This window comes from Cetorhinus maximus, chromosome 13 (assembly GCF_964194155.1).
Source record: "Cetorhinus maximus chromosome 13, sCetMax3.hap1.1, whole genome shotgun sequence".
Classification (NCBI taxonomy): Eukaryota; Metazoa; Chordata; class Chondrichthyes; order Lamniformes; family Cetorhinidae; genus Cetorhinus; species Cetorhinus maximus.
The window spans coordinates 82,374,763-82,402,707 of NC_135891.1; the positions used below are offsets into that span (position 1 = coordinate 82,374,763).

The 27,945-nt window shown below is 40.6% G+C and overlaps 1 protein-coding gene across 4 annotated transcripts in view; it reads left to right on the plus strand.

The window, feature by feature from the left end:
- The window catches only part of kdm4b (lysine (K)-specific demethylase 4B), a 579,874-nt gene that overhangs the window by 106,322 nt on the left and 445,607 nt on the right, over window positions 1–27,945 (plus strand). For all 4 annotated transcript variants that reach the window (XM_078555676.1, XM_078555678.1, XM_078555677.1 and 1 more), the window contains 4 exons: window positions 4,754–4,908; window positions 7,770–7,945; window positions 11,610–11,724; window positions 18,516–18,709. In XM_078555676.1, the coding sequence (XP_078411802.1) occupies window positions 4,768–4,908; window positions 7,770–7,945; window positions 11,610–11,724; window positions 18,516–18,709 (626 nt within the window). In that variant the 5' untranslated portion in view covers window positions 4,754–4,767. The remainder of the gene's footprint in view (window positions 1–4,753; window positions 4,909–7,769; window positions 7,946–11,609; window positions 11,725–18,515; window positions 18,710–27,945) is intronic.

Sequence of the window (27,945 nt, forward strand, 5' to 3'; positions counted from 1 at the left end):
GGAAGATCTCTTTAACGCAGCAAGTGGGTGGGATCTGGAATTCACAGGCCAAGTGTGTAGTATAGCCAGAGTCAATCATAACTTTGAAAAGAGAGTAGGATCATTATCTGAAGAGAAAACAATTGCAGGGAAACGGGGGAAAGGCAGGGGAATGGAACTCGGTGAGTTGCTCTGCGTAGAACAGGCACAAACATGAAGGGCCAAATGGCCTCCTGTGTTGTGACCATTCTGTGATTCTATGAACTTTTTATTGTAGCCCTGTGACATTAAATGACTGACTTGCCATTGCTTTTCAGAGACTAGCTTAACCTGTGCACCTGTTCAATTGTACAGCACAGTATGGTTGTAGTGAGTTGACAGAATGTGTTCTTAGCTGCTTATGTCAACTTCAGAAATTCAATCTGGGCTTCTAGATATCCTGGAACCTGACCCTGTGAGGTGATTTGTATGGCACAGAATTTCTTTAGCAAATCAAAGAATATTCTTCTTTTGCATGCTCACTACCCATTCACCTTCCAGCCCTTATTTTTATTATTCTCAACCGATTTTCCCTTCCCCACAGGAGAGTGGGCAGGTAATTTGGTCCAAGGAAACCTGCCAGTGCTGTTTTGTGATCTGATGCCACCATTAATTGCCTTCCTATTTTAGTCTCTCTCCTGTGGTTGGTTGGAGCTTGGTGCTGCCCTGTGACGACTGCACCTGAAGATTTCTTTGTGTGAAAATTATGGGCACTGAGCCCTAATTCTACATCCCCACAGTGCCTCACGTTGATGCAGTAAGCTGCTGCATTGCTGAAACCCTGATTTTAATTAATTTTTAAGAGCAAGATTTCTTTTAGTTTATTTTTCCTTTCTCGGTGCTTTGCTGGTAGATATCCGGGGTAGAGTTTTCACTTTGGGTGCAATTGGCAACTGTGATTAAATTGTGCTGGTTTTCTAATATGATGTTATAGTTCAAGTTTCCATTCAAACTCATTTACATAGTCACACGTAATACTTCCATGAACTAGTGCAATTGGGCAGAGTTTTAAAGCGCAGTGATTGCTTGCTGCATTAAAAATATTATTTGACATATTTAAAAGTGGTAATATGGGGCAGTTTCATTAATACAGTTGAAAATGGGTCTATCACAAAATATAAGCATTTTAAATCAGTGTCTTGTGGACTATCTGCAAGTAACTTGATTTTAAATAACTGAAAATGACTTACAAAACATTTCCTGAATCATTCATTGGTTTCATTGGTGTACAGTTGTCAGATTCTTAGTAAATTAAACATTTTTAATTAAACTTTTAAAAGGTGAAAATTAATGTCCTTGTGCCTAAAAATTAAACAGCTTGAGTTTAAAGCCTCCTTAAATACCCACAATTGGTGGAAGCTTATCCATGCTCATAAACTTGATCTGGGAGCATAGCCAGCTGTATAGATGGGGTCAGCTTCCAGTGTGATTTTTAAATAAGTACAAAATGTTGCAGCAACAATGCTGTATATAATTTGTGTTTGAAATTCCTCAATTTCTTGCACTGATTTGACCAACTTGGGCTGAATTGCGCTGGTTTTGCAAATGCAACCAAACAGAAATTCTTATTGTTCCTCCCTCTTTTTCCCCTCCTGCCAAGTCTCCAAACTCTGCCAGTATTGCTCTGAAACCAAGTACTGGGAGGTGCATGTGAACCAGCCTAGAGTTTTGCTTTGTCTTCTTTTCCAGCATCCCCTCTCAAAGTGAGGAGTAGGATGTTTGTTGGAGGGAACAACTTGTGCCTAAATGTCCAAATTCAACCAAGTTTTCTTTGATTCGCATTAGAAGTTGCAAAGTGATTTTTCTGTGCTTTGCCAATTACTATCGCTGAAATTTATGATCCCTTCTTCTGGGGGCAGCATAGGGTTCTCCTGTTCCAGCACCTAGCCCAATTAAGTGTGTGCTGGAACCAGCAGGGGAGCATTGCGCATCTTTGTGTTGATGGCTTTAGTGACTCGGATGAAATGTGTGATCCGGCCAGTTCTGCATTCATACTATACCAAACATTTAAGATTTGAGGTAAGAAGTTTTTCAAAGTACATTCAGATAAAATGCTAGACCCACTTAAAGCTCATTCTGTTTGAAGAAGAAATAGGGAATTAGAATAGCTGTTGCTTTCTGGATCATTTTGCAGTTCATGCATGAAGCGGAATAAATTTTTAAAAGATGGGAGGACGGTTCTGTCTAAGATTAAAGGTGACAACTGTTGTTTACTTAGAAAGTGAGCAAGACATCTAAGTTATGGGCTTTGAAATCTGCCTGACTAATTGCTTTTATTTGAGAGACTTTTGAATCAGTTTACCAAGGCATCACACTGACCTCTAGTGACAGTAGGATGATATAGCCTTTCTTGTCACGGGGAAGACAGTTCTGGAAAAGGTTCTTGGGTTATGGACTAACAAGCACAATTGAAATTGAGGCTCACTAGGGTCATTAATGACTGTAACTTTGCTGAAAATACTAGTTTGCTTAGTAACTGCTCGGAGCCAGTTTCCTTGTTGCATTTTATTATTTCAACAGAAATAGATGGCAAAAAGCGAGATGAAACCTGGTTATAATTCGTAGGGACGGATTTTCTTTCTTGCAGTGCATTCAACTCCTCTCATATAGGCACATCTTTGCCACAGCGTTGTTGGGTTGATTTAAGACTAATCTTATTTTACATTCCCACTGTGTCACGTGATGTTCCATGGTTGGAAGGACAGTCAGGCAGGTGTCTTATTGCTCTGTAAATCGGTGCTAGGCGTTGCATAATGTGAAGTGTTCAATCTGTCTGTGTAAATTTCCCTTCCCAGCCCTGTTGTTTGCAAAATGTCCAATAATCGTATCTGCTCCTGTTTCTGAAATCTGTAGAGGGTGCAGCATCATTTAATGAACCATCCAGTCCTGCAAATCATTGTTGGATTTTGCGATGAATGGAGTGAAAGAAAATGGTTGGAAAAAACCTAAGTATGTCATGAGAATTGTTGATGTATCTTTTTTTGAAATAAGAACTATTCACTGATGCATTAAAAGTTGAAACTTAGTGATAATAGGTGGTCTTCATAAAGGTTGCGTGAAATAGAAAGACTGTTGAGGCCTTTCATGGAGTCCGTCTAGTACTTTTGGTGGAGGCCACTAATGCCCACCCCTTCCTCCCCCACCTCTGGCTCTTTGGAATCCCTGATGACACTCTCCTTTGACTGGGCTACTGTTCTGTGGTTGTTAGGGGTCCATATTTACCTCGAATACAAATGTCTACCTCAGCAAGAAGTATTGGTAGATTGTTGGACTTGAGGAGCAGCAGTGGGCGTGGTATGGACAGTTTACGTTCAAAAAAAGTCTTTTTAAAGTCAGTCACACTCAAGTAGTCTAAGAAGTGAACGTTGCAATTCTTCTTGGGTTTAATGCAGGTGCTGTGAAACTCAGTGAATCATCTCGTTGACAACCCAGCCTGCACTAGATTGTACCATGATGTGATAATTTACTGGGGGCCCAGTGGAAGATCGTGTGCCTTATACTCCCCTCATTTTATCTCCATTTTAAATGTTGCTGTCTTGAATGGCTACAGCATAGAAGGAGGCCATTCAGCCCATTGTGAATGTGCTGGCTCTCTGAAGGAGCATTCCACCTAGTGCCACTCCCTACCCCCCCGGCAGCTGCACGCTTTTCCTATTCAGATGATGATAATGCAATTCCCTCTTGAACGGCTTGGTTGAACCTGCCTCCATGACACACACTCAAGCAGTGCATTCCAGATCCTAACCACTTGTTGCATGAAAAAAGCTATTCCTCATGTAGCCATTGCTGCTTTTGTCAATTACCTTAAATCTGTGCTCTGGTTCCCGATCCTTCCACCAATGGGAACACTTTTTCCCTATCTACTCCTCATGCTTTTGAATACCTCTATCAAATCTCCTCTCAACTTCCTCTTCTCCAAGGAAGAGAGCCCCACATTTGCAATCTTTCCATATAATTGAAGTCCCTCATCCCTGCAACCATTCTTGTGAATCTTTTCTGTGCCCTCCTTCCTAAAGTGTGGCGCCCAGAACTGGAAGCAATTCTCCAGTTGAGACCGAAGTGGTGTTTTGTACAAGTTGAACAAAGCTTCCTTGCTTTTGCACTCGGTGTCTCTATTGATAAAGCCTAGGATGCTGTGTACTTTATTAACTGCTTTCTCAACTTGTCCTGCCACCTTCAGTGATTTATGCACATATACACACAGGCCCCTCTGCTCCTGCACCCCATTTAGAATTGTACCCTTTATCTTGTTTTGTGTCTCTGCATTCTTTCTACCAAAATGAATCCCCTCACACTTTTCTGCATTAAATTTCATCTACTATTTGTCCATCCATTCCACCAACCTATGTCCTTTTGAAGTTCTACACTGTCCTCCTCACAGTCAACAATATTCCAAGTTTTGTATCATCTGCAAATTTTGAAATTGTGCCCTGTTAACAAAGGGTCTAGGTCAATGTATATTGGGAAGAGCACGGGTCCTAACATGACCCCCAGGATACTCCACTATAAACCTTCCTCCCGTCTGAAAATCAACCATTAAACCACCATTGTTTCCTGTTACCCGGTTACTCAGCCAATTTTGTATTCATTTTACAATTGTCCTTTTTATTCCATGAGCTCTAACTTTGCTCTCATGTCTGTTGTGCAACACTTCATTAAACTCATGTTTTCTTTGTTCACAATTTTTTTGTTGTCAGTGAATCCAGCAACTTTTAATTTGCTTTTTTTTTTACAGAAATTACCTTAACTATGGCATCGGAACATCCAGGTCCTCCTAATCCAAACTGCAAGATCATGACCTTCCGTCCAACCATGGAAGAATTTAAAGATTTCGGGAAATATATTGTGTACATCGAATCCCAGGGAGCCCACAGAGCTGGTCTGGCAAAGGTGACTCATCATATCAGTCAATTTGAGTTAGAGGTGGCCATTTTAAATACCTGACCCAATCAGATTTTGTTGATACTAATACACTGTTTATTTGGAAACTGGTTATTTTGGAACTGCCCAGATAATGTATTGAAATAATCACCTGACGCCTGCCCATGCTTGAAATGTACAAGTGGCGGGATTGGTGTTACCGCATGATTACCAACAGCAAATGGCTTTAAATCAATTACAACAGAATTCTCCAACTGAGGATCCCACTACCTGATTCTTGTATGAGAGTTCATGTTTTGAGTGCCTGCAGTAACTAATAATGATGCTATAACTGACATTCACATTGCTGACCCCCTTCTTTGCCCTTGTTGCATGCTCTTTCATGACTGCTTTACAATCTTAAACAAAACTGCACCCTGAGATTTTTGAGAGTGTCTTGAAATCAATTGTTTTTGTGTGGGAATGAGGGTGGAGCAGGAAATCATGTGCTGCTTGAGGTATCCTGGCCCTTACATGGCACCTCTATTCAGCACTAACTAGTTGATGTTGTCTGAGGTAATGTGTTCTCAGAATGTTGGGACTGAATGAAAAATTCTCTTGTAGCTACAGAAGGTGTGCTTTGTAAGACTCTAATGAGGAAAGACGTGTGGAATCATCTGGAAAAAAATTATATCACAGTAGTTTGTATATTTATAAAATTAATTTACGTGGTTGTAAATTTATACAATTGAAAAATGGAAATGACAGATGTTTCAATTCTTGAATTGCCATCAGATATTGCAATCAGAGTGCATATAAAAGGTAATATGATGTGAAGGTGAGAAGCTGATGGCGACTGTGTGTCGGCAACCCCTCTGCTGGCGATTGTGTGTTGGTATAATATGCTGGGATAATTCCTGTATGCATTCGTAGAAACATAGAAAATAAGAGCAGGAGTAGATCATTCGGCCTTCAAGCCTGCTCCGCCATTCAATATGATCATGGCTGATCCTCTATCTCAACGCCATACTCCCGCTTTTTCCCCATACCCCTCGGTGCCTTTAGAGCCCAGAAATCTATCTATTTCCTCCTCAAATATATTTAGTGACTTGGCCTCCACAGCCTTCTGTGGTAGAGAATTCTGGAGGTTCACCACTTTGAGTGAAGAAGTTTCACCTCATCTCGGTCCTAAATGGTCTACCCTGTATCCTGAGACTGTGACCCCTTGTTCTAGACTCCAAGACCAGAGGAAACATCATCCCTGCATCCTTCTGCCCATCCCTGTCAGAATTTTATACATTTCAATGAGATCCTCTCTCAATCTTCTAATCTGCAGTGAATACAGGCCTACTTTGCTCAATCTCACCTCATACGGCAATCTTGTCATCCCAGAAATCAGTCTGCAATGAAAATGTATTGAAATATTTCAGTACATTTTTGTTTGTGTGCCTTTGCCTTGGTGTGCAGGCAGATGAACCCAAACTTTTTGTTTTTGGTGAGAGGAAGGAAGTGCAAATAGGAAAAGTTGGATCAAGGTGTAGGAACAATGGCACATGGTGTGGAAGGTGATTCATCCAATTTCAAACGACGCAATAAATTGTTGTTGTAACATTGCCAATAGATATACACATATTTCTGAATTATGTTTCACTCCCTGTTTTTCCATTGTTACGATCCCGTCGAGACCAATAACTTTAAAGAAAAGACATGAATTTCTCAGAGATCAACACACAATCGCATGACAAGCTTTCACGTTTTAAGAATTTCACTGTGACAAATGAACTGAAATCAACATCAACTAAACCGTACTTAGTAGGCAACTAATCCACTAAGCGACAGAAGGGGTATTCCCTATTAACATTCCCTATTATGGGGGAGGTGGTGAGGTAATAGTAATGTTACTGGACTAGTCATCCAGAGGCCCACGCTAATGCTGTGGGGCCCTAGTTTCAAATCTGACCACGGCAGCTGGTGGAATTTAAATTCAATTAATAATTCTGGAATATAAAGCTAGTCTCAGTAATGGTCACCATGACCGCTATCATCGATTGTTATAAAAACTCATCTGGTTCACTAATGTCCTTTAGGATGCCATCCTTACCTTGTCTGGCCCATGTATGATTCTGACCCATAGCAATGTGATTCTTAACTGCCATCTGCAAGGGAAATTAGGGATGGCCTTGCTAGCGACACCCACATCCCATGAAAGAATAAAAAAAACTTCTTAATACAACAGAAAACCTCACGCCACATTTATACATTATACTCTCAGTAGAAATGTAACCTTGTGTTTAAAGTGCCCAAGTTCACCCCAGCTTTAACGGGATCTCTTCTCCCTACCCCACCAGAGTGAACCTTCCAGTGTCCTTTCAGACAAAGGATTCACTCAATACACAAATGGACTTCTTGTACCAAGACACCCATTGGTGACTTTGTCACTTAATTTCAAACAAGGGATCTGCCCTTACCAGCACCCTGCTTGGAGTAGCGTGACCTGTTGTTGGTGGTCTTTCCAGAAAACACACAGTATGACTCTGAGAGTCTGTGAATCTGTGTGCAGCAAGCACAGCTGCCTTATTTTCTTTCTTCAATAAGTTTTGATCTGACCCCGGTTCCCATGACAACCAGGCTACATGGGCTTGTCTCGGGGCAGATTCTGTAGGAGGTCACATCCCTCAGTGAACCTTGAGCCAAAGGGGACAGTCCACTTATAAAGTCCACCATAACACAGACATTTTCTTAAATCTGAGGAAATAACTTTTGCAATAGTAGTCTCTGCTTTAGTTTTGAGGCTCTGCTTCACTCACAGCCCACAGCTCATTGATGCATGTCCTAGGTGTGAAGTAACTGCAGATTTCTTCTACTAAATTATGTATTCACTGCACTTTCAGGTCATTCCCCCGAAGGAGTGGAAACCAAGGAAGTCATATGAAGATATTGATGATATGACCATCCCAGCTCCAATTCAACAAGTAGTGACTGGACAATCTGGGCTTTTCACGCAATACAACATTCAGAAGAAATCCATGACTGTTGGGGAGTACAGGAAGCTGGCTAACAGTGAAAAGTATGGAGACCCTTTTTTCTTAAACTTGTTTTTGAGTGAATGTGTCAAAAAAACTGCGAGAGGTAAATTCAAATTGAGATTGTGTTTTTACAAATGATAAGGATTGCATTAGTGAAAGTAGTAGAATGTTGAGGGACCTGTAGTTGCAATAAGAGTTCAAGGTCCAAGACAAAAATTATGATTCTGGAAAGGCAACATTTGAAGGAGTACAGCTTGAAATAAAAACAAATTAACTGGACAGTATTGCCGAAGCTGTGGTTAATGTAATGCTTCAAAAATGATTATGCAGAAGTGTAAGTAGAAGAAAAATAAGTATAAGGTAACGTACTAAATGGATGACGACGCCAATTAAAATTACAGTGGAGAGAGCTCGAAATATACAGGAGAGTGTGTTCTGGGAAAAGCAGAGGAATTTGCTCAAACCATCAGAAGAAATATTAATGGTGCAAAAGTACCCCAGAGAAGAATAAAATTAAATATATTAAGTATACTGCAAAAAAAACCTGCCAGTATTATTGCAATAATTATTAGGCAGGAAGCCAGAACACTCAAAAGGTAAATATGACAGTGAAATTAAATAAATAAATAAGATTAAATTAGTGCTTCATAGAAGTGTTAACTGGACAAAATAATGCTAAATTGTTATCCAATTTTTGTTATACACCCAATATGCTATTCTCCAGATGCTGAATTTTAAATGGCTATGGAGGTGGGACTGGAGATGGACACTCCTTCAATATCCTGCCAGCTGACAGCGTGCTGCTCTGCTGTCATGTTCCTGCTTCTGGGTCATTTTTAATCATGCTGGTTCGGGGTGGGGACGGGGGAAGAAGAATGCGGAATGTGGGAACATGGCAATGGCTATTTGACCACAAACAGCAGGTAGCCAATTAAACCCCTTAAATGCGCTATTAAGGTCAATGTGCAGACACTGATTGGAATTTCACAGTTAGCAGCCAGACCCCCATCTTGAGGCCAAATTTCGGCTGATGATGGAGGTGGTGTCACGGCTACAGACCTAGGCAGCCAGCAGTTCTTCCCTCCATCCCCCCTCCCCCACTCCCCCCTCTAACTTGGCTGTGAGTGCAAGATGGCTGCAGTTGTGGCTGCAAGACACTTGGAGGAAGTGCTCCCCCTTCATGCTGATGCCCTGCAGCTGTGGCCTCTTTACCTTTTAAGTTTTTAAGAAGCCTTCAGAGGTACCCTCTCTTTCTCTCCGACTTACATTAGCAGTCACTCCTTGGGCGGTGCGTTGCTAATATGTCATGTTGGAAGGTTTCGTATTGGCCCTCCAGCCTTGCAAGCTTACACCCTGACAACTAATTGAGCTGCTTATCAAAAAATTACATTAGGTGTCAATGCCATGTGGGGTCGGGACTCTGAAAGGCATCCACATTGAGGTCCCAACCACAGAACAAAAATTCAGCCCCAGGATTTTGTTTCACTTAGCATCACTTCTGTTGACCAAAGAACCTGGGCCAGTCAGTATTTCTCATTGGTTGCTGAAGGATTCCATGTAGAAATTTGTGGGATACTGGCTGTCTCCTAGTAATCACTGGAACCTGGTATGGTTCTGCCAGACTCGATTCTGTGACATTGATGTCCCACAATGAGATGAACTAAAATAAAACCTCTTTTTTGACCTCAATTACTTTGCTGAGGGATGTTGCCTTTGTTTGGTTGATACCATGGAATCTCTCAGTTGAGCAGGGTGATCGGCTCTTAAGGTGGGTCCTCGCCAAAAGGGTGTACCTATGACAAATCTCTCTGTTGGTACTGAATTTGGGTATTAGCCTAGATAATGTGTTTAAATCTGGTGTGGGGCTCACACCCACAACCACTTGAACCAAAGGTATGTGTTAGCACTGAAAGTTTACAGAGAGTACAATGATATATTATAGTTTTGCTAGATTTTTTTTCAATATTGCAGCAACCAGAAACTCTGGACTCCCATGGGGTAAAACTGGGCCTACAAATCTGTCAACCGCCATCTTTTACAGTATTTACAAGCTATAATTTTACAAGTAATAAATTAATAATCACCTATGGATTTAGAAAGGGAATGCCTTGCTTAACCAAACTCTTTGACTTGAGATTATTACTACTAAAATGGATATTGAAACTCTCCTAATATAATTAATGTGGCCTGTCAGAAAGTTTTGTATTTTGCATGTTCTTGAAAGTAAAAGCTCTTTGATGAATAAATGGTCTCTATCTTCATGACACAAAATTTGTTACAATCCCAGCAGAGACTGATCACTTAAAAAAATAAATTCTAACTTCCTGTTGATAGCTGAAAGGATGACACAACAAGATTTCATGTTTTATGACTTTTAGTAACAGACTAAAAGCATCATTTACTAAACACTATTTTTGTAGGCAACTTATCCATTAAACTACAGAACAGAACTTAATTTTAACACATCTGGCAAACCCACTTCACAGGTATACTTTATACTGAACTTTAATTAAGCATATAATTTTCCCCAGACCCAGTCTAAAGTGATTCTTAGCTCCTGAGGATTTACTTCCTTTCCTTTCCCAACCTGGTAACTTTAAACCCCGGAACTGTCTTACGAGGTGAAGGTTTTTCCTGGAGATTCTCTCTAGCGGAAGCTAGGTGAATCTTCCAGCCTTGTTTCATATTCTCATGATTTGGTCTTCTCAATCCAAGCATGAGCTCCCAACTGCATTCCCGCGTCCTGAACCATAGAGGTTTTTGCCTCCAGCTGCTCTTTCTCTCCTGGTTCTTGGCAGACTGACTTGCCTGAGAGTTTCAGGTATATCTTAGAAATCCTTCCCCTCAAAGCTAACCTCCATGGCAACGTGAATCACATGGGCCTTGTATCCAGGTGGAAATGCTGATGGATTAGCTATAACTTGAGGTCCAACTCTTTGAACTCGTAAGGAAGCATACAATTTAAAGCATAACAACCAGGAATTCTCAACACCTTCCTTGGATTTTGGAGACTATCAATCTAACCACTATAAACATAGATGCTGCTGACGTTGCTTCCAAGACCTTGCACCTTTTTTCCAGAAAAACATCCTAGGCCTCCCTTTAATTTTTAACAGCCACATCACCCAGGCCTGTTGTCAGGCAGTCTTCAGAAGAGGCCACATGACCTCCTTCCTCTTCCCCTAAATTAAAGAGGCAGTCCCAAAACATAATAATCTTAAATCTCATATTTGTAACAAAATGTTAAACCTGGTAGAGCTTGACATCATGATGCCAGAACTAGTGATGAATAGGCAATCCAGTGAGTGTTAGATGAGACATGCTCAAGTTGTGCTCCTTAGACATGAGGGCATGAAGATTGGGGTATAGAGAGGGAGCAACAGTATTGCATGACTGAAATTTCACCTAATGATGAGGGCACCAAAAGAATATGGGCAAATGATAGAAAAATGGAATTAAATTAGATAATTCCAGTTGACGAGCTACCACTGGCATAGGAGTGATGGGCTCATTTGTGCTGCAGTTTCTATGATTTTGAACATTTTGCACCTTTGATAAGCCATTAACATTTGCTGGGATTTTCAGAAGTGCTCTGCCTATCTTATTTCATTAATTTCCCCTTCTGCAGTTTCCCAGTATTTCAACACAAAACAGCTTTTTTTAAAAAAAAACAGTGGAAAATAAATTTGTCTCCTTCTCTTTCAGGTATTGTACTCCAAGGCATATCGATTTTGATGACCTTGAGCGCAAATACTGGAAGAACCTAACGTTTGTGTCTCCAATCTATGGAGCTGATATCAGTGGCTCTCTATATGATAATGTAAGTAATGATCCAGTTTTGAAGGATAACGCTAATTATTTAAAAAAGAATCTTGGTTGCTTTCCCATGAATTTAATCCTGTGTGTAGCGAGTTATGAACTGTGCAGTTATGAACTTGGAGCAGTAGTTCCTTTTTGCTACTAGGGCTGTCATTCTTTCTCCCTCCCCAGGAGTAAGGTGGCAACATCCTAATTGCATCCTATATGAATTATGCTTTGGATTTGTGCCATGTAACTTTTCACTGAATTTATTAAATATCTAGTTTCAGAACTGCTATTCTCTGGAATGTTATATGGTACAAGTGGCTGTTATATATTCCTCACTATGGTAAGGAAAAGCAGTGGCAGCTTACCAATATTAACTGTGTCTGCACTGGGCTAAGACCTCTGACTATGGCTGTCAAAAATAAATGTGGGAGCAAAAAAAATCAATATATAATGAATGAAGCACTGCTAATTTATTTGGGGTCTGTGAAGTGTTATGTGAATGAACAAATACTTTGAATCTCTGACTTGTAGCATCAGCTGCTATAATATGAGAGGACTTGACAGGGTGGATGCTGAAAGGATGTTTCCCCTTGTGGGAGAGACTGGAACTAACGGACACTGTTTAAAAATAAGGGGTCTCCCATTTAAGATGGAAATGAGAATTTTTTTCTCTCGAGGGTCATGACCTTTGGAACTCTCTTTCCCAGAGAGCATTGGAGGCACGGTCATTGAATATTTTTAAGGCAGAGGTAGATAGATTCTTGACTAACAAGGGAGCCAAAGGCTATTGGGGTTATCTTGTTCTTGAATGGGGGAGCAGGCGTGAGGGGCCCGAATGATCTTCTCCTAATTCATATGTTTGTAGATGCTCGAGATGACAGCCATGCTGGTGAGAATTGTTTCAGCAAGCTGTAGAGAAAAAATAAACGTAGTCTAAAATCAAAACAAAAAATGCTGGAAATATGATCTCTGAAATGAGCAGCTAGGTTACTTTTTTTGAGTAGGGGCCCATACTCAAAAACTGGACTAAGCACTCCACCAACTTGCTCACCTTCTTTTCCTCTTATACAGCAGGCCTATCAGCATGTCTATTTTTAGGATTTTGTAAATTAAATCCTCCTGTCAGTAAATAATGCATACAATCCAATAGCAGCAAACCTAACAAATCAGGGTGGTAAAAATAAAAAGCAGCAATCTACTTCTCAGACTGCCCATGACACGTTTTGAATATACAAACTGGCAAAGAAGTTGAAAGAGGCTTCAGAACTCCCTCCTCAGAACCACCTTGTGGTCAAAAGCTGCAATTGACAGTAAAATTGAATGAGAATGATGATAAAGAACTTAGAAGAACTTGACTGATCAAATTTTTCAAAGGCAAATAGGTTTTGTGAACAGGAAGTAACAGACCCCTTAAGATTTTCAATATAGAGTTTGCTCTAGATGCAATATGGGTTAAATGCTGCACCTAATTTATTTCCATGTATGATTAAATGTAAGGCGTTTCCTTCTCAGAGTTTGCTACAATGCTCTGTAATCTGAGTTAAGATTGCACATTGCGAGCAGCTCTGTATTGCCGACTTCCATTACTGTGAACTGGATTATGGCCGCGTATCATCATCACATGTCATATTTTATCTTTTAAATGTGTATCCAAGAAGGGTTGTGTAGTTTAATGTGGCAGGATAGAATTAAACTTGGCTCACTGAGATGGAGGAATGTGTTACAACTATTAAATCTCCATTTCAATAAATCCCAAATGTATAAAATTTATCTAATTCTACCAAATTCTTAATGAAAAAAAATTAAAAGCACTGAGTACACATTGACTCTAATTGCTCATGAATCCTCACTGCAGCTTGGAGCTGTGAGCATAGATAATTCATATCTATTATAATTCTATTGTACTAAGTGATTATTATAGCTCTAGAAATTTTTGGGATTTTTTTTCTTCTCTCCTTTCTTTGCTCTATTATGTACTTTCTTATCATTCATTATTGGAATATATGTATTGCTGGCAATCAGGGGTATGTGACTTTTCGAAAGGACAGGCAGGAAGGAAAGGGTGGTGAGGTGGCCTTGTTAAAGAGATGGAGTAGGTATGATAGCAATAAATGATCTTGGGTCAGTAGATGTAGAATCCATATGGATGGAGGTAAGAAATAACAAGGGGAAGAAGACACTGGTGGGAGTAATCTATAGACTCCCTATGCTGTAAGACAGAGAATAAATCAGGAGATAATGAGGACATGTGAAAAAAATGCAGTACATTAGTCATGGGTAACTTTAATCTTTATGTAGATTGGGAAAATCAAATTGACAGAGGTAGCCACGAACAAGAATTCATAGTGTATTCGAGACAGTTTCCTAGAACAATATGTTGTGGATCTAAACAGGGATCAGGCTATTTTGGATCTGGTAATGTGTAATGAGGCAGGTTTAATAAATGATCTGAGTAAAAGATCCCCTAGAAAACAGTGACCATAACATGGTACAATTTAGCATTCAGTTTGAAAGTGAGAAACTTTGGTTGGAAGTAACTGTGCTAAACTTAAATAAGGGCAGTTACGAAAGAATGAGGGCAGAGTTGGCTGGAGTGGACTGGGAAAGCAGTTTAGCAGAAAAGATGGTGGTTGAACAATGGCAGACGTTTAAGCAAATAGTTCATGACTCATAACAAAGATATATCCCAGTGAGGAAGAAAGACTTTAGGAAGGGGATAAACCAACCATGGTTAACCAAGGAAGTTAAGGATAATAACAAACTGAAAAAAAAATTCCACTTGACAAAGATTAGTGGTAAGCCAGAGGATTGGGAAAGTTTTAAAAACCAACAGAAGGTGACCAAAAAAATAATACGAGGGAGAAAATAAACTTTGAGGGTAAATTAGCAAGTAATATAAAAACAGGCAATAAGAACTTCTTTAAATATATAATAAGGAAGAGAGAGGCCAAAGTGAACATAGGCCCCTTAGAGAATGAAGCTGGGGAAATAATAATGTGGAACCAGGAAATTGCAGAGGATTTGAATAAATACTTTAAATTAGTCTTCATGGTAGAAGACACTAATAGCATTCCAAAAATACTAAATAATCAAGGGGCAAAAGGGAGGGAGGAAATAAATACAATAACTACCACTAGAGAAAAAGTACTAGGGAAACTAGTGGGACTAAAGGCCGATAAGTCACTTGGACCTGATGGGTTGCATCCTAGGATATTAAAGGAAGTGGCTACAAGGATAGTTAATGCACTGGTAGTAACTTTCCAAGAATCCCTAGATTCTGGAAAAGTCCCAGAGGACTGGAAAACTGCCAATGTAACCCCTTATTCAAAAAAGGGGGGGGAGACAAAAACAGGTAACTATAGGCCAGTTAGCTTAACATCCGTCATTGGGAAAATGTTAGAGCCTATTATAAAGGATGTAATAGAAGAGCATTTAGAAATGCATAATATAAACAAGCAGAGTCAGCATGGCTTCATGAAGGAGAAATCATGCCTGACAAATTTATTAGAATTGTTTGAAGAGGTGATGAGCAGGATAGATAAAGGGGAACCAGTAGATGTAATATATTTGGATTTCCAAAAGGCATTTGGTAAGGCTACTTAATAAGATAAGAGCCCATGGTATTGGGGGTAGTATGTTAGCATGGATAGAGGATTGGGTAACTAATAGAAGACAGAGAGTTGGGATAAGGGGGGCATTTTCAGGACGACATCCTGTAACTACTGGAGTGCCACAGGGTTCAGTGCTGTGGCCACAATTATTTACAATATATATTAATGATTTGGATGAGGGAAATGAATGTACTATCGCCAATTTTTTGGATGACACAAAAATAGGTGGGAAGACAAGTAGTGAGGATGACACATAGAGCCTACAGAGGGATATAGACAGGTTAACTGAGTGGGCAAAAATTTGGCAGATGGAATATAATGTGGGAAAATATGAGGTTGTGCACTTTGGCAGGAAGAATAAAAGAGCTGAATATTGTTTAAACGGAGAAAGACTGCAGAAAGCTGCAGCACAGAGGGATTTGGGGGTCCTCGTGCATGAATCCCAAAAAGCTAGCATACAAGTTCAACAGGTAATGGGGAAGGCAAATGTTGGCCTTTATTTCAAAGGAAATGGAGTATAAAAATAGGAATATAAAAATAAAAAAAGACTTGCTAAAACTATACAAGGCACTAGTTAGACCACACTTAGAATGCTGTGAACAGTTTTGGTCTCCTTATCTAAGGAAAGATGTACTGGCATTGGAGACAGTCCAGAGAAGGTTCATTAGGTTGACCCTGGGTATGGAGGGATTTTCTTATGAGGAGAGGTTGAGTAGGTTTGGCCTGCACTGATTGGAGTGTAGAAGAATGAGAGGCAACCTTATTGAAACATAATAGATTCTTAGGAGGCTTGACAGGGTAGATGCTGAGAGGTTATTTCCCCTTGTGGGAGAGTCTAAGATCAGAGGGCATAATCTCAGTGTAAGGGGTTGACCATTTAAGACCGAGATGAGGAGGAATTTCTTCTCGCGGAGGGTAGTTAATCTGTGGAATTCTTTACTGCAGAGGGCTGTAGAGGCTGGGTCGTTAAGTATATTCAAGGCTGAGATAGACAGATTTTTAATCAGTAAGGGAATCGAGGGTTATGGGGAAAAGGCAGGAAAGTGGAGTTGAGGATTATCAGATCAGCCATGATCTCATTGAATGGCAGAGCAGACGTGATGGGCCGAATGGCCTACTTTTGCTCCAATGTCTTATGGCCTTATGGCAAGGCTCGCATTTGTTTCCCATCCCTCATTGTCTTTGAACTGAGTGGCTTGCGAGGCAATTCAGAGGATAATTAAGAGTCCAGCACCTTGCTGTGTGTCTGGAGTCGTACGTAGGCCACACCAGGTACGGATGGCAGATTTCCTTCCCTAAAGGACATTGGTGAACCAGATTAATTTTTTAACAACAATTGATAATTTCCTGGCATCATTACTGACTAGCTTTCAATTCCAGATTTTTCATTAATTAACTGAATTCAGTAAATGGGAAAGCTAATAGAATGTTATTGTTTATTGCAAGGGGAATTGAATACACAAGGAGGGAGGTTATGCTTCAGTTGTACAGGGCACTGGTGAGACCACATCTGGAGTATTCTGTACAGTATTAGCCTCCTTATTTAAGGAAAGATGTAAATGCATTAGAAGCACTAAGACTGGGAATGGGCGGGTTGTCTTATGAGGAAAGGTTGGGCAGGTTAGGCTTGTATCCACTGGAATTTAGCAGAGTAACAGGTGACTTGATTGAAATCTTTAAAATCCTGAAGGTTCTTGACAGAGTGGATGTAGAGAGGATGTTTCCTCTTATGGGAGAATCTAGAACTAGGGGGCAAGGTTTAAAAATAAGGGGTCGCTCATTTAACACGGATGAGAAATTTTTTCTGAGCATTGTGAGTCTTTGGAGCTCTCTTCCTCAAAAGGCAGTGGTAGCAGGGCCTTTAAATATTTTTAAGACAGAGCTAGGTAGATTCTTGATTAACAGGGGGTGAAAGGTTAATGGGGGTGGGTGGGAGGTTACAATCAGATTAGCCATGATCTTATTGAACGGTGGAGCAGGCTTGAAGGGCCGAGTGGCCTACTCCTCCTAGTTTGTATGTTTATATGTAATTAATTGTGTTTAAACTCCACCAGTTCCTGAGGTGGGATTTGAATCTATGGACATTAACCTGAGCCCCTGGATTACTCATTCAGTGACATTGCCACCACACCATCATCTTCCCCCACCCCCCCCAACCCTAAGTTTTATCCTACACTCACTTGTGTTCACACAGATGCATTCCAGCAGTGAGGTCATTGAGCAGCAATCATGAATGGGATCCCTGGTTGATTTTTCTGTTTTGTTTGTCCCCTACTGACACCAAGTATGTGATAAGGGAACAGACCAGTTAAGGCTCACAAATGAAGAGTGGCCAATTGTGTATTAGATTGCCAGTGTGTATGAACTCTGCTAAAGCTAAAAGTACAGTGATAAGGGATTTATTGGCTTGTCGCTTACCTGTGTTGATGAATGTCACTTTCAACATTTTTTGAAATGGTTTTGTAGATGCAGTCTAGGCCTTTTCTGCATGATGACACAGGTCTTTTTTAATGTCAAGTCATTGCTTTCTGATCCAGATCACAATGTCAGTTTTAATTGGTATTGTAAAGTAGACCTGGGGGAGAATGGTTAATGTGCAAATACTGTTGCAGTTGTGTTGGTGTAGATTTGGATTCCCTCTTGATTCTTGGCTGAAAAGCAGATGGTGTGCTGTTAAGATTGATAGATCTCCTATTTAATTTATGGCCGTCCCTTCAGGATGGTTTAAATTATTTCTTGTTCAATCTTTAAGAGCTTTAGACACAGCAGAGACCTACACTACTTGCATGTACCAGCACAGCTGTTATTTTCCTGAACTTGAATCAGTCATAAATATATTCCTTTGAAATATGATGTGAATAATTGGTTTAATTATTAGTTTGACCATTTTGTTAGCCTATAATTTTCTTTAAGCCAGTGAAGGTTTTATTACTTACAAATCTATCAGTATTCCTAATGATTTTGTTACATTAGATATTGGCTGTAAGTGTTGCAGTACCTGAATATTAGGGTTGCCATTGTGGTACATGGAAGTTTAACAGCTGCTTTTTACAGGCACGTGGATTAGGACAAGTATATGTAGGTTGGGGTTTGTGTGTTTTGTGAGTGTTAGAAATTTTAATGTATATAATAAATATTCCAGGACAGCTGACTTAGCCTTAATTATAACATTTTCTCTCACCTTTCCTTGAAGAATATTGAAGAGTGGAATATCGGAAATCTCAACACATTACTGGATATGGTGGAACAGGAGTGTGGAATCGTGATTGAAGGTGTGAATACTCCATACTTATACTTTGGGATGTGGAAAACCACATTTGCCTGGCACACTGAAGATATGGACCTCTACAGCATTAACTACTTGCACTTTGGGGAGCCCAAATCCTGGTATGTAGAGAGATTACTTGATTAAGTTGAACTGGCAAAAACTTCTTTTCCTTTGGCAAATTTAGCTTTGTTGGCATGGCTGGGGACTACACAAGACAGGAGGGCAGGATTGGTTCTTCTGGTTGACCCAGAATGACAGGAAGTATTCTGACTAACCTGCAGTCCCAGTTCTCTGAGTCATTCAAGGTGTTGGACTGTGGTCCTGGTTGTGTATGATTCCTGAGTTGGGTGGGCTGTCACCAAAATTTTCTAGACTGCCAGGTATGTTTTTAAGCCTAGGTTTGATTATAGGAAGTGCTATGCTTTGTCACAGTAGGGGATGCATTTTGCAGTGAGTTATGACTGCTCTGCTAGGCATAGTAAGCAGTGCAGCTGATCATAAAATATTTGCTCAGTGACACCATCCTGATGGTATTCTGGACACACAACATTCCACATTTACTGGTTGGAAGTGTGGAGCTTCACCAGGTAGTACTTGTCTCTGCTAATTAATCAAGGTAGACGATGAAACCTGGATATCTGCATAACTGGCTTCAAAGTAGTATTGTCAGTTGTGTACCAAGCCTTGAGTTGTCTCATCAGCTATGTAATGGGCATCTGCTTTGAGTGGGGTAGAACTGCTCAAATAACGTTGTTCCAGATGAGCAAGTCCATAATTGCGTGCGTGCCTCCACACCAACTGCTTGATCCAAATCCTCATGTAAATTGTTTCAGTAAGATTCCCTTCTTATAGATAGAAGCCTTAATTGTGTTCTGCAGCACCAATATGCATACCTCTAACAGAACTGTTTTTCTCAACTTCTGAATAAGCTGCCATTTTTGGCACTGATCTCCAGTCATAACATTCGTTCTGCCTGTTTGCTCACCAGCCAGCTACCATTTAGAACATCAGAAACTAAATGTAAATGCAAATTCACAACTGTCTCGCTACCTATGTCTGTTAGTGCAGTGGTGAGTACACTTCCTGCCAGAAAACTAATTCATTTAATGCCTTCTATCTGTACTGCCTCCATGCAGGTGGATCCTTATTTCGTCAGATAACACCTAGGATTGCCAGTCATCCATGATAATTCCTGGATACTCCAGGATAAAATATTAATCTCTTGGACACTACTGTGACCAACTCAAGTGAAAAATTATAGGGGCATAAAAAAGGTTAAGTTTTTGTTAAGCACTTTTCACCCTTAGTTATAAAGAAGTTATATTTTGTTAAGCACTTTTCAACTTTAGTTATTGAGAAGTTATATTTAAAAAGCTGTTTGACTCGCTGGGGCATTTGGAGGTGGGAGATCATATGATGAAACCTCTAGGAATATGTCTAACCAGTGTTGAAGATCCTAACTTCACTTCACTAGAGTGTTGGCACCAGGCTCTGAGGATGCTATTGTGGATTTGTTATCAGACATTTGCCCTGGCTCATAACACTGCACCTGGCCAATCGAAAAAATGGCTCTAATAATTTTTCAATGGAATGGTTACAGCATAGAAGGAGACCATTTAGCCCATTGTAGGAGCAATTCAACCTCTCTCAGAAGAAAAATCTCAGAACAATAAGTTGCCACTTATCAGCCCAAGCCTGAATGTTGTCCAGGTCTTTCTGCATTCAGGCACGGACTGCTTCAGTATCTGAGGAGTTGCAAATTGTACTGAATATTGTGCAATTGTAGAACCATAGAAAAATTATGGTGCAGAAAGAGGCCATTCAGCCCATGTCTGTGCCGGCCAGAAAAAGATGAAAAGGAAACCAGCTGCTCATCTTAATCCCACTTTCCAGCTCCTGGTCAATAACCTTGCAAGTTACAGCACTTCAGATGCAGATCCAGGTACCTTTTTAAATGAGTTGAGCGTTTCAGCCTCAACCGCCTACTTGAGCAGTGAATTCCAGATGCCCACCACCCTCTGGGTGAAAAAGGTTTTCCTCATGTCCCCTCGAATCCTTCTACAAATCACCTTAAATCTATACTCCCTGGTAATTGACCCCTCAGCTAGGGGAAACAAGTCTTTACTGTCTAGCCTATCTAGGCCCTTCAAAATTTTGTGTACACATTTCGTACACATCATCAGTGGTACTGAACATCGTGCAATCCTTTAAGCAATTAAGTTGATTAAACAGCTGAAGATGGCTGAGCCTAGGACACTATCCTGAAGAACTCCTGCAGTAATGTCCTGGGGCTGAGAAGATTGGCCTCCAACAAGTACAGTCATCTACCTTTATGCTAGGTATGATTCCAACCAGTGGAGAGTTTTTCTTCTGATTCCCATTGAATTCAATTTTACTAGGGCTTTGTGATGCCACAAATGCTGTCTTGATGTCAGGGGCAGTCACTCTCACCTCCCCTCTCCAATCTATCCATGTAACTGAAGTCCCTGATCCTTGGAGCCATTTCTCATAAATCCTTCCTGCACCCCCTCTAAAACCTTCACATTGTTTCTAAATTGTAGTGAATTGGATGAAATACTTCAGTTGAGGCCAAACCTCAAAGATTTTACAAAGGTTTGTCATAACTTTCAAGCTTTTATACTCTATGTATTTATAAAACCCAGGATCTCGCATGCTTTTTTCAGCACTTTCTCAACCTACCCTTCAATGATTTGTGCGTATATTACCCAATGTCCCCAATTTCTTTAGAATTGTGCCATTTAGTGTATGTTGTGATTCCTTGTTCTTCCAACCAAAATGTATCACTTCACACCTCTGTACATTAAATTTCATCTGCCACATGTCCACCCATTCCACCAATCTGTCTATGCCCTCTTGAACAAAGAACAAAGAAAAGTACAGCACGGGAACATGCCCTTCGGCCCTCCAAGCCTGCGCCGATTATATTGCCCGTCAAACTAAAACATTTTGTACTTCTGGGGTCCGTATCCCTCTATTCCCATCCTATTCATGTATTTATCAAGCTGCCTCTTAAACACCACTATCGTACCTGCTTCCACCATCTCCTCTGGCAGCAAATTCCAGACACTCACTATCCTCTGGGTAAAAGACTTGCCCCGCACATCTTCTCTAAAGTTTTCTCCTCTCACCTTAAATCTATGTCCCCTAGTAATTGACACTTCCACCCTGGGAAAAAGCTTCTGACTATCTACTCTGTCTATGCCACTCATAATTTTGTAAACTTCTATCAAGTTGCCCCTCATCTCCGTCGCTCTAGTGAGAACAATCCGAGTTTCTCCAACCTCTCCTCATAGCTAATAACCTCCAGACCAGGCAGCATCCTGGTAAACCTCCTCTGCACCCTCTCCAACACCTCCATATCCTTCTGGTAATGTGGCGACCAGAATTGCACGCAATATTCCAAGTGTGGCCTAATCAAGGTTCTACACAGCTGCAGCATGACTTCCCAGCTTTTATACTCAATACCCCTACCGATGAAGGCAAGCATGCCATATGACTTCCTGACTACCTTATCCACCTGCATTGCCACTTTCAGTGACCTGTGGACCTGTACACCCAGATCCCTCTGCCCGTCGATGCACTTAAGGGTTCTGCCATTTACTGTATAATTCCTACCTGTATTAGACCTTCCAAAATGCATTACCTCGCATTTGTCCGGATTAAACTCCATCTGCCATTTCTCCGCCCAAGCCTCCAACCGATCTATATCCTGTTGTATCCTTTGACAATCCTCTTCACTATCTACAATTCCTCCAACCTTAGTGTCGTCTGCAAAATTACTAATTAGCCCAGTTACATTTTCCTCCAAATCATTTACGTATACTACAAACAGCAAAGGTCCCAGCACTGATCCCTGCGGAACACCACTAGTCACAGCTCTCCATTCAGAAAAGCACCCTTCCACTGCTACCCTCTGTCTTCTATGACCAAGCCAATTCTGTATCCATCTTGCTAGCTCACCTCTGATCCCGTGCGACTTTACCTTCTGTACCAGTCTGCCATGAGGAACCTTGTCAAAGGCCTTACTGAAACCCATGTAGATAACATCCACTGCCCTTCCATCGTCGATCATCTTTGTCACTTCCTCGAAAACCTCGATCAAGTTAGTGAGAGATGACCTCCCCTTCATAAAACCATGCTGCCTCTTACTAATACGCCCATTTGCTTCCAAATGGTAGTAAATCCTGTCATGAAGAATCTTCTCCAATAATTTCCCTACCACTGACATAAGGCTCACTGGCCTGTAATTTCCTGGATTATCCCTGCTACCCTTCTTAAACAATAGAACAACATTGGCCATTCTCCAGTCCTCTGGGACCTCACCCGTAGCCAGTGAGGATACAAAGATTTCCGTCAAGGTCCCAGCAATCTCCTCCCTTGCATCCTTTAGTACTCTGGGGTAGATCCCATCTGGCCCTGGGGACTTATCCACCTTAATATTCTTCAAGACGCCTAACACCTCTTTTTTGATCTCAACATGATCCTGGCTATCTACACACTCTTCCCTAGACAAATCGTGAAGTTTATCACTATCCTCCTCACAGTTCACAGTACTTCCAAGTTTTGTGTCATCTGCAAATTTTGAAATTGTGCCCTTTGCACCCAAGATTAGGTCATTAACATATATCAAAAAAAATCAACGATCCTCATACCAGCCCCTTGGGAACCCTACTGCAAACCTTCCTCTGAAAAACAACTGACCACTGCTGTTGCCTGCCACTAACCAACTTCATACCTGTGCTGCCACTCTCCCTTTTACTTTATGGGCTTCAACTTTGCTGGCAAACATAGTATGTGGCACTTTGTCATATGTCTTTTTGAAGTCCAGGTACAACACATCAACTTCATTACCTTCATCAACCCTCTCTCTTACCTCAGGAAAAAACTTAATCAGTGGAATTGTGAGCCCTTTCAGATGAAACCAGTGGTCTCACTTCATTTGCCTAAAGACACTCTGAGCTCACAGCATTCCCAATCATAATTTACTTTAGTTGCTGTTCTTGATTGCTTCAGCAAGGCTTCACTTTATAGACTTCTACTTTCATCTAACAGCTCTACTTCCCATCGCAGTTATTCTTTTGGGACCTTGAAGAGAAGGAAAGGAGGAGGAAAAGAAAAGGTGATTCTGTTATAGTCCTCTTGAATCTCTGTTTATACTTGCGCGTACACCCCAGGCGCGCACACTTCCAAAAAGCTGTATTTGCTAGAGTTGGTCAAAGAAATCACATGTCTAGGTTAGTGATTTTAATATAATTATTTATATTGTATCTTCTCAGGAAGGATTCCTTGTAAAAGTTAATTTACTGAGTTGTTTTAAGTTGAAGAATTAAAAATGCACAGAAGTCCTGAATTGAAAGTCTGCAAATTATTCGCGCCTATCGTCAGTTGATTTCTTTTAAAAATGCTTACATATTTCGTAGTAGATTGTATTCAGTGGTAAGGACTGCAAAGTCAAGTGGACTGATCATCTCCCATTTACTGCCTAAAGCGTAGTTGAATGCCCTACTGAAAGAGCAGGCACATTTTGTTTGGTTCCATTGCTTGGGAATAAAAGCCATAAATATGTTTGTCTGCTGTAAAATGGAAGATATTCCAGTTTATTCCACAAGGGGATGCTGTTGTGCAGGTAATTCTGAAAACTCATCTTGCGTTTGAAGCAGCATTTCTTTCACCCCTCAATCCCTCCCCCATGGGACTGCACTGCAGTGAATTACGAGAGCTGTAACCATGGAGAGCAAGAGCTCAATATGCTGAACAACCGTGGGTTTCATTTATTTCTGGCTTCACTTGAAGTGGCGGAGAAAACACTAAATTTTTTTAAGATAAACTATTATCATTGCTGATGTGATTTTTGCTGGTTTAGTACATAAAATGTTCCCAGCCCATTTCTGGTAGTTCATTATTAGGCTTGTGCTGTATTTACCACACCACTTTTTGTGCTGCAGCATTAGACCAGATAAAAGTGTTGGGATAAAAACCCCTATGAATTGCAAATTGAATATTCTGGCCAGCCCCCGGATAACTCCCAGAATTGTGTTCCAGGTGTGCAGGACAGGCTTGAGAAGGATTTCTTTGGTGCTGTAAAACCATTTTAATGCCAAATCAGAGGGTCAAAGTTCAGTTATTGATTGCATGCTAAGTGCCCTTCATTGGCTTTGAAGCACTTCGAGACTTCTGGTGGTCGTGAATGCAAGTCTTTTGTTTTTATTCCTAAAGGTTAGATTGGGAATTTCAAATGTCTTTAACTTTTATCATTGCTTTCATGTTATGAGGTAATTTAGCCTTTTAGTTGGGGAGAAGGAAGAGCTGTATGGAATTCATATGTGCTGCACTTCTGACAAAATTCTAAAATCCTTCAGCCTCGATTTGTTTTAATGTTGGAAACCTGGTTAGAGAATCTCAGCAGTTGAAAATGATCATTCAGGATTTACAACTAAATTGCAGAACAATGCCAGGGTGTTTGCAGGAGTGGAACTGTCTGCTTGGCTATGCTGTCTGCATTGAATGCTGCCTGCCTGCTTTACACTGCTCTGACTGCAAAAAAAAATACATCTCTGTTATAAAGTGGTGACCATTCAATATCCATTCAAGCAGATTGTATTTACTGCACTGAAAGGCAATCCATTGCAAAATATAGGTTATTATCTCCCTGTTGAGTACAGGAGTGAATGGGAAAATTTCAAGCATCTTTGTTCCACCTCCATTGCGTGCACAGGGCAATGCAGGGCACATGTTTGTTACAGCTGTAAAATTCCATTCTTTAATATTATTATTAGGACAAAAGCAAAATACTGTGGATGCTGGAAATCTAGACAAAAACAAAAATACCTGGAAAAACTCAGCAGGTCTGACAGCATCTGCGGAGAGGAATACAGTTGACTGTATTCGCCAAACGTCAACTGTATTCCTCTCCGCAGATGCTGTCAGACCTGCTGAGTTTTTCCAGGTATTTTTATTATTATTAAGACAATTGGTTTCAACAAAATGAAGAGAAGAGGAATACTGAGACAGTTAGTGCATTGTGATGCAATTGCTGGGGGTGGGACGGATGAAATAAGAGGCACCTGTATTTGCCCAACATGTATATTGGCTCTTTCTCTCAGTCAGTCAGTCATTTAAATGCCTGTAATGTACCAGGCAAGTGAGGATAGGTCAGATATTTGTTTCCAAGAACTGGGAATGGTTAGAATTTGTTGCAACAGTTTGGTTACAGGCTGCGTTCATGTTTATGGGTAACGAACTGAACTCACTTTTCTGGACTGTAGGGGAAGCTGATTTACTCCATGGGAAATTATTGCACAAAGTTGGCCTTATAGTTTGAATGGCACATTGGAGTTTTTATTTGTTAGTGTAATTTTATTGTGATAAAATTTTACGAATAGCTGAATTTGCGCAGCTGGGGCAAATTCTTATTCAGTGTGCCTCCCATGCATTTCTACAAAGTCTTGCATCTCATTCTCTTGGTTTATACATATTTTGAGTTTTGCTGCCCCGTTAACTGCAATTTGTTCTGTGGTGGGTAGTGCATGTGCTCACAAAGTAAATACGTTTTTAGGTTACAAACCTAGGGCACAGAAATGCTGTATAAGCAGGAAAATTCCAAGTTTGATCCTTAAAATTTGCTGTGCAAAATCTCACACACACACTGCGGGTTGTTTTGAACAGCCATACATTTTTAGTAATTTTTTCCCTCCTGAGCATCCTATTGATCATCTTGCGAATATTATTTGCAGTGCAAGGTCGTAGGTGTTATAGGTAATCCTGCAGGTTATTGAAGCAGCTGAACATGTGAAATAATGCTCAAACCTTCAGTTTCCCAATTATGCCATTATAGTTGCAAATCTATTTCTGCACACTTTGGGACTAAATTAAATGAATCCTGGTGGGAGGAAGCATTGATCTATTTTGGCAACTTGCTTAAGAATTCTCCTCCTGTGATGTCAACTGCAGAAACCTCTGCACTGGCAGGTAACCAGGCTTTGATTTTGTACTGGTAATGACTCCCTGAAAAGCCACTAACTTACTAATAAGATTGCCTTTGCTCTATGAAGTTGTCACAATGAGGGATGGTTGTGCTGTGTATGGAATGTTTTGATTGCACTCAGCAAGTGTATCACATACTTTTGGGTCAGGTGCTGCACTGATCAAATGCATAGGATGGGTTTCTGCATACGTTACTTGACCAACCACACCAACTCACCGCAGGATGAGCATTGAGCTGTGACTTTCCCGTTTTTCCATAGATGCTTTCCTTGTGGTCCTTTCATGGCTGTTAAACTTGGGGCAATCCATATCTGAGTTAAAGCAGATTGTCAGCACAAGGTGGCCACTAATGCAGAGCAGGTTGCTATTTTCTAAATTTCACTTACAATAATCAAAGAATAGAATTCTTTGCAACTCGGCTGGCTTCACAAAATGTTACAAGAAGAGAATTACGTTGAGTTTTGTATTTATTGTACCACCCAATCTGGATACGATACTGTTGACCTCTCGATACTGTTGACCTCTCGATACTGTTGACCTCTCGATACTGTTGACCTCTCGATACTGTTGACCTCTCGATACTGTTGTCAAACTTTGGAGGGAAAATGCTTCTGTGTTTTACAGGATGTTGCTGTCTTCATCGGAAGAGCATAAGTAGATTTTGGGTTGTATTTAGAAGCAAATAGGTTCAACTTAAGCCTATCTGGATTTCTTCTGTGAAGATAATTAAATCAGTGGGTGAGGGCTAGTTAGTGAATACAGATTAGTTATTCATTGTGAGGATTTAAAGAAGGTTGTGGCTCATGCAGTTATTGGTAAATTAGTTAGCTAGATTGAAAATTGGCCTGATGATAGGAAGTGCAAGGTGGTGATAAATGGACTAGACCATAATTAGATAGCAACAGTTTTAGTCAGTGAAGACTTTCGGCTCATCCAGTCCCTCCTATCCACAGCATTCCCATGGTGCTTTTCTAATAACCCAAAACCCTGTTTGTTGATGAGACCTGTCTAGTTCTTTCCAAAAACCATTTATGGTTTCTTGTTTCTACCAACTATGTTGATGATTCATTCCATATACTTACTATTGAGTGTCAGCTCTGGCCCAGTTGGTAGCATTAAAGACTGACAAGTCCCCTGGACCTTATGCCCTGCATCCTAGGGTATTAAAGGAAGTGGCTGCAGAAATAGTGGATCCTTTGGTTGCAATCTTCCAAAATTCCTTAGATTCTAGAAAGGTCCCAGTGGATTGGATAGCTGCAAATGTAACAGCGCTATTCAAGAAAGGAGGGAGATGGAAAGCAACGAACTGTAGGCCAGTTAGTCTAACATCTATCATTGGGAGGATGCTGGA